We start from the raw sequence: 7,922 nt of genomic DNA, 5'->3' as shown, positions 1-7,922 counted from the left end.
CAGAGAAGGAGGGGCAAGAGGAACAAAGAAATGTGAAAAAATAAATAATGTGAGATAGAAGGGAATGGGAGCGAATGAGCAGAGAGAGAGAGAGAGAGAGAGAGAGAGAGAGAGAGAGAGAGAGAGAGAGAGAGAGAGAGAGAGTACTCAGGCTTTCCGAATTCCTGCCGCCATGGCAAGCACTACTTTCCCTATAGAAGAGCTTATTGATGCCGGTACCTTGAGGGTGGAGCCACCTCATGCCCAGGGCCCTTCACGTCTTATGAGCTGGCAGTACAAAGGTCGGGGAACTTCATCTTGAGGGCCCTTCTCATTTTGGGGCTGCTTGCTATCAGAATGGTGGAATGTAGGGAAATGCCCGTGTAGATGATCACTTCCCGGGCCCAGTGCCAGGAATCGTAGGCAGTTACAATGTATGTGACAGACATCACCAGGGACAGGACATACGATGTATAGAAGATGAGGAAGAAGGCGAGAGACTTCAGAGCCACGGTGTGAGCCTGGGTCCTGTGATCATGAGGCCGGGGTCCGTGGTACCGCATCTGTTTCACATGCCAGTACAGTGAGCACATAAGGAAGATAATAGACAACAGAAACAGGACGAAGGGAATGACCCACATCAGCACGGCGTGGCAGCGAACATAATACTGATAGAACACTATTGCTGTATGAGCTCGTGTACGGTTTTCGCAGGCCATCATCTGACGGGCAATTGTTTTCCCAGTCACTAAGGAGATGGATGACAGCCCACCAAAGAACAGCGATCCCAGCAGTAACCTGGGCACCGCCCGAGAAATCCTCCATTTCATCCAGAGGAAGATGGGATGCGAGAACGACGAGATCTTTATACAGTAGAAGATGGCAAGCCAGGTGGTAATCCAGAAAGTGACCGTGTTGATGAAGTCCCAGGAGACTGCAACATACTCATTTTGGGGCCAGAGCATAAACGTGACCAGGAAGTTGTCTAGAATGGCTAGTCCGTGCAGACAGAACCTGGAGGCAGCGAGGCAGGCCACAATCATGTCACCCGCAGGGAGTGCCTGGCTCTGTACCCATTCCCTGATCAGCACGGTGGCCATGAAGCCATTTTGCAGCAAAGCAGCTAGAGACTGCATGCAGAAGATGACCATGAAGATGGACTTGGGCGAGAAGGACATCTTCTCTGGGGAGCCTTTGCTTAGACCGACTGAACTCCTTACCCCTAAGCCCTGGGACACACCCACAGAGAAAGATAGATTCAACCAAATCACCTTGCTGAGACCTCTTCCTGGATTCATGCAAAAAAACAAAACAAAACAAAACAAAACAAAACAAAACACCCAACCCTTGCTACCAGCAAGGCCCTGGTGTATCAGAGCTTGAGAGGTGAATAACTGCTGTCCCCTCGGGCATGGAAATCAGTCTCAGTTCAATGACACTGGGGTCCACTTGCAGACATTGTATTTGCCTGCTCTTCATCAGAGTCAGGTGTAGGGAAATGTGAACAACATCCAAGGATGGTCCAAAACACTGACACTCTGCACAGTGCTGCTTTTTCCGTTTTTAGTGTTGTAACAAACTGCATATTTAGCATGCATGCCAATGGGTTTCACTGTAACCCTTCCATGCATACATCTGTGTTGCTTTGACTATGTCAGCCCTCTTAATTAACTCCATGTCACCTGATCCTTCTCTTTGTAACCAACCCATCAGCCACTTCCAACTCAGTCTGTTTTCACTTTGATTTTAACTTAAATCTTTGAGAGAAAACATGTTATGCTTGGCTTTCTGTGTCTTGCTTATTTTACTTTACATGACCTCTAACTTATCCTATTTCCCACAAAGGGTATCACATCATTTTGCTATTGTGGTCCATGGTGTATGTATCTAAATCTGTCTGTCTGTCTATCTATGTATCTATGTATCTATCTATCTTCCTATCTATCTACCCATTTATCATCTATTACCTGTCATCTCTCTATGTATCTATGTAATGTTTTCCTTATCTGTCTAGCTATAGATTAACACCAAGGCAGATTCTAAAGTTCAGCTGTTGTAAATCATGCTGGAATAAATGGATATGTAAGGATCTCTTACCTAGGCCGACTTGATTTTCTTTGGAGATAATCCAGGAGTGTGATAGCTTGATGCTCTGTTAGTCCTGTGTTTAGTTTTTAGAGGAGCTACTACACTGATGCTCACTCATAGTGGCTGGACTAATTTACATTTTCACCAGCAGTGTACAAGGTTTCCTTTTATTCTATCCTCAATTTGGCTTTTTAAAAAAATTTATTATAACTTATTTACAATACATCTCAATTGCAATCTCACTTTTATCTTCGTGATCCCACCCTCACTCGCTCTTGCATCCTATTCTACTCCTCCAAACCTCTGACCGGTGGGGGCCTTCCAGCTCCAGGGTCTGACCACAGCCTATCAGGTGGTCTGACCACAACCTATCAGGTCTCATCTGGTAGCCTGCATCTCCTCCCTCTGTGGTCCCACAGGGCCTCTCCACCAAGGGGCAACGATTAAACCATAGGCACCGGGAGTTCATGTCAGAGGCAGTTCCCTGCTCTCCGCTCCCTTTCTCCTTGTGAAGACTGAGCTATTCATGGGCTACGTCTGAACAGGGGGGGCTAGCTTTACTACTTTCAATGTCCATGGTTGGTGCATCAGTTTGTTCAGGTCCCCCTGGGTCCAGATCTGCCAGACTTAAAAGTCTTCTTGTGGAGCCTCTGACATGCCCTCCTCTGTCCCCTCCTGCCCCCCCCCCCATCTTCCCATCCTTTATCTCTTCCATACAACTCGCAGCTCTTAACCAAGAGTCTGGCTTTGAGTCTCAGTATCTGTCCCAATACCCGATGGGTGGAGTCTCTCAGAGGACGACTATATTGGGCTAATATCCACTTATAAGTGAGTATATATCATGTTTGTCTTTCTGAGTCTTGGTTACCTCACTCAGGATGATTGTCCGTAGTTCTATCCATTTGTGTGCAGATTTCAAGATTTCCTTGTTTTTGATAGCTGAACAGTATTCCACTGTGTAAATGTACCAGAGTTCTTTATCCATTCTTCGGTTGAGGGACATCTAGGTTCTATTCAAATGATGGATATTATGAATAAAGCTGCTATGAACATAGTTGAGCAAATGACCTTGTTGTATGGTGGAGCATCTTTTGTGTATATGCCCAGGAGTGGTATAGCTGGGTCTTTAGATAGCACTATTTTCAATTTTCTGAGAAAGTGCCAGATTGATTTCCAAAGTGGTTGTACAAATTTGCACTCCCAACACCAATAGAGGAATATTCTCCTTTCTCTGCATCCTCGCCAGCATGTGTTGTCACGTGAGTGTTTGATGATGCTTGTGTCTCTAATTCCTTTCTTCTTTCCCAGGTTTTCCATTTCCAGGATTTTCTCTGATTGTGTTTTCTTCATTGCTTCTATCTCCATTTTTAGGTCTTGAAGAATTTTATTCATTTCCTTCTCCTGCTTGATAGTAGTTTCTTCTTGTCTTTTGCAAACTTCTTTAAGTGATTTGTTCAATTCTTCCATTACTTTCTGTGTTCCTGTTCTAGTTTAAGGGATTTATTTTCCTCCTTAAAGACCTCTACCATTTTCATAACCTCAGATTTGAAATCCTTCTCTTGTGCACTGGGCATGTTAGTGTCTCCAGGGCCTGCTGTGGTGGTGGGACTGTTGGTTTCTGATGGTATCAAATGGTCCTGGGAATTGTTGTTTGTGTTCTTACACTGACCTCTTCCAATTGTGATGTCAGGGTTGGGGGTCTCTGATGGTCAGAGGTTTTGTGGTAGATGCAGATGATGGGGTTTTGTTTCTACACCCTAATCTTTTCTACTGGGTTCATTGTATCTGTTGGCTCCTGTTTATGACCCAGGTAGACCAGGCAGCTGGAGAGTGGGTGGAAAGTTATCAAAGCAAAGAGCTGCTCCGGTGGGCTTGCCTGGTTTCTCTGGGCAGAGGGCAATGGGACTTTGGTCCTGTGCCCAGCTCAACTTACCTCTGCTGAGTTCACTCTCTTTGTTGGCTCCCTGTTTGTGAACCAGGTATACCAGGCAGCTGGAGAGCAGGTGGAATGATACCAAGCAGAGAGTGGTCCTGTGGGCCTGCTTGCCTCCTAGGGGCAGAGAACAATGCTGCTATTTTTTGTAGAGCCCCAGAGGTCAGAAACTGCCCACTAGCCAGGTGTGTGGCTAGCCCTTGGAGTGTGAACTGGGTGCCTGCTTGGACTCCTGAACTTTCTGTGGATTTACCGGGTGACCTGAGGTCAGATCCACTTGTGTTCCAGACTGTGGTGTCTGCTCTGTGCTAGAAGCCACAGATGCTGGTGTTTTCGCAGGCCACAGCTCTCTCTGATCTCTGGGAGTTCAGAAGCAGCCAGGAATGTGACACTAGCCTTCAGAGCACGCACCCACACCTGCAGGGACCCAGGATCTTTCTGTGGATTAGTCGGCTGGCCCGAGGCCAGAACCAATGGTGCTCCACAGTTTGGACGTCTCTCACCTGGGAGTCACCAGTACTGGTGTTTTCTGGTTCTCAGACTGGTCCTTGGTTCTTGTACAGTCACTGCTGTCCTGCTGATCAAACAAGGTGTGTGTCGGTGCCACCATCTTGGATCCACCTCAATTAGGCTTTTTACTGTTGTTGGGTTTGGGTGTTTTGTTTTGTTTTGTTTTTTTGTAACCATTATGATTAGGGTGAGCTGTAATCTCTGTGAAGTGTTGACTGATATCTAACTCTCACTATTAAATAATTAAACACACTTTCATTTTATTTCAGTGGCTACTTTGAACCATATGCAGCAGGTTTACCTTCAAACAGCACTGTGTTAATGTACAGTGCAATAAGCATAAAATTATACATTTATTCCTTCTGTTAATTTTTGTGGACTGACATATTTTACTTCCATGTATGTTGAAAATACATAATTCTTAATTATTTTTTCCTGTGCAAGTCCCTATAATAAGGTAGGTACAACTGATCATGTCAGAAATGTGCTGGCCAAGATTGTAGATCTACTTTTCTCATTTTTCACCATCTTAGCGATGCTGTCTGTGAAGAAATACTCAGAGTGGCTATTAGTTTTGCTTTAAGTAATCAGGGATAATTGAGTATTTTTATGCTATTCTATTCTTTTTCTATTTGTTCATTTTTTTGTTATTGTTATTGTTTTTCAAGACAGAGGTTCTCTGTGTAGCCTTGGCTGTCCTGGACTCACTTTGTAGACCACACTGGCCTTTAACTCACAGAGATCCACCTGTCTCTGCCTTCCAGAATGCTGGGATTTCAAGCGTGTACCGCTCCACCCTAATAGAGTGATTTAAATAACAGAAATTTCTGGCATTACCAGTACAGTCACACTTGTCATGTGCTTAGTTTCCTTGGTTAGAATCAAGTTTCCTTTTGGTATTAAAAATTAAAGTAGCAGAGTAACTAAATCAGCTAAATGTTTAATTAATGTGAAATGAATTTTACCAGCTATCAAAATATAAAATTATAAACTATGATGGTCCTTAGAGCATCCCAAATAGGATAATAAAGAAGATTTACTGGATCAAAAACAAATCCAAAGGACTTTAAACTTAAGAACAATAGTTGTCAATGCTGTGGATAAAGAAATTACCTTTTATTTTTATTTATTTAATTTATTATTATTATTATTTTTGCAGTGTTCAGTCTCCTTTAATGACCTCCATCCCCCTCAAAGGGTGGGTGCAGGCAGCTCGGCAATGGCAAAACACTTGAAGATCTTGCCTTGATTGAGGGCTTTGCCCACCTGCTGGAAGGCCCTCTCCCAGGCAAAGTACTCTGCAACCAAGGTCTGGGTCTCCTAGCTACCAGGATCCAGTTTCAGCTATGCATACAACTCACAGTCCACCTGCCAGTCTGGGCTCAGTGGAAAGGCAAGCTCTTGGCTTCGGAAGACCCAAACTCCAGAAATGGAGCTGCTGCTGTTGCTTCCGAAGAGGATGACATTAGCAAAAGCATTCTTCCTTAGTTTGTCCAATCGCTGGAACATTCCAGTGATGAGGTTGCAATCCATGAAGGTCTGGGAGAGCTCTTCAGGGAAGCGGTACTCCTCATACCACAGGGACCGTCCATCCTTATCAAAGTGCTCCCCCAAATATGGCAGGGCCGCAGAGACGGTGTCCTCATTGGAGTACTTACGCTTAAACTCATCCACCACAAAGGTACTCTTGGGCAGGTGAGCAAAAGGCTCCTTGGCCTTGGACTCAGCAGCCGGTGCCTGCTCACACTCATCCATTTCCTCCTCTGGAGCTGGAGCAGCTGCCTTTTCTTCCTCTTTTTCTCAGCCTGGGGCTTCTGCTTCTCTTCTCGTGAACCCCTTTCTTTCCTTGGGACGTCCTTTTTAGGTTGGCTCTCCGCAAATTTTTTAGCATCGAACTGGGCCATCTTCTCACATCTTTACTTCCCTTAAGACTGCCCGGAACTGGGGCTAGTTAACGCAGGTAAAGAACCACCGATCGGTATTGGGAAAGGCCTGGCTCTCGAAAGGAAGGCTCTAAGACTTGTTTATAGAGCCACAACAGGACAGCTGTGATGTCAAACCAGTGCCATTCGCTCACCAGCAGGAAAGTCCTTGTCTTCAGGTGAGTGTCCAACAGGCCCAGGATTCGCTTCAGCTCCTCTTTTGCATTTTCAGTGGCCTGTTTGTTCCAGTGCGGTGCACGATGCCCAAGGGGGGGGGGGGGGGGAGAGGGGGAGGACACCCAGCAGCCGGCTGGAGGAACAATGTCACTATCAGCAAAGCTCACCCACTGTACCACCTGCACTGCTGCCTCTGGCATACTTCCCGCAGCAGCTCCTCGTTGCTTACGTTAATAGGCAATGGCATTGGTCTCAAACACACAGAATCCGTCATCGCCTTCAAATGCTGGAACTGTGCCAGCAGGAAATTTTCGGAGAAGTCCGGGGGGTCGGTTGGTTTGGCCAAAGTGGAAGTGGGGTGGGGTGGAGAACACGCGGACCTGAGCCCGGCTGTACTGAGCAGTGATGAGGGCCTTGAAGGCCCTCCAGTTTTCAGGGTATATGTACAGGGGTCCTGGCTGCCATGGTGATTCTGCAGAGAAAGAAGAAATGACTTTTTAAACAAAACATATTAGAACAGTTGGCACCTATATTAGGAACTAAATGACTTTATTTGGCAAAGTCAATTGTAATATTATATTTGTAGGTGAAAGGCACACAGTTTTCTCAAGAGCAAAATGGGGAATGTATTTACAATTTCAAAGTAGGAAAATATTTCCTCAAGACTGAATGAAAAATTTTAAAAAGCATCTACCATAACAGAATAAAAATGTATTAATAAAATAGTTTACTCAAAGATGCTATGATGAGAGCAAAATGTAAGGCACACAGTGGACAAATTATAGATACAGCTAGAAAGCATACAGGGAGGTTTTGTGCAGGACACTAGTGGGGATGAAACAGAGAATCAAAAAGAAAGACCGGCAAAATCATAACCAAACAATAAATCCAAGAAGGAAAGAGGAAATTTAGAAAGCTCATTAAATAAATACCAAGTGCTTAATCCTGTTGATGGCCCAACAAAGGTGAATTCTTACCACAGCGGGTATCGTCACAAGAACAGAACAGCAAAATTACGTCTCTCTCTGTCTGTGTCTCAGTCTCTCTCTCTCTCTCTCTCTCTCTCTCTCTCTCTCTCTCTCTCCTTGTGTGTGTGTATGTAGGAGGGGGATGCTAATTTAAAAAATTGTGAAAAGTATGTAGCACTGTAAAGATGTATCCTGTTGTACAGTACAGTTGTATTTTAAAATACTTTAGCATTCTCAACTAACCTGCATATAAGCACAAACAGGCAAAATTTTAGTCTTTAAAACAATTAAATGTAAATTAAGTAATAAAAGTAAGGTATAATAATACATTGCGTGTGAGCCGAG

General features: G+C 44.6%; 1 protein-coding gene and 1 pseudogene across 2 annotated transcripts; both read right to left on the bottom strand.

Moving 5' to 3' along the window:
• Positions 1–260: 260 nt before the first annotated feature.
• LOC311607258 (taste receptor type 2 member 134-like) lies at positions 261–1,157 on the bottom strand (the record flags this gene model as incomplete). Its single annotated transcript, XM_084798941.1, has 1 exon — positions 261–1,157. One exon carries the CDS (start codon positions 1,155–1,157, stop codon positions 261–263), a length of 897 nt encoding a protein of 298 aa, XP_084655067.1.
• A 4,524-nt stretch (positions 1,158–5,681) lies between these two features.
• Positions 5,682–7,089, bottom strand: LOC311606411 (elongation factor 1-gamma-like; annotated as a pseudogene). The gene has a single exon. The product of its transcript is annotated as an elongation factor 1-gamma-like (transcript).
• Positions 7,090–7,922: the final 833 nt, after the last annotated feature.

The sequence above is a fragment of the Acomys minous genome (assembly GCF_964271855.1).
Source record: "Acomys minous genome assembly, chromosome: 10".
Classification (NCBI taxonomy): domain Eukaryota; kingdom Metazoa; phylum Chordata; class Mammalia; order Rodentia; family Muridae; genus Acomys; species Acomys minous.
Note: the sequence above shows the minus strand (reverse complement) of the source record. Positions and strands in the feature narration are given on the sequence as shown.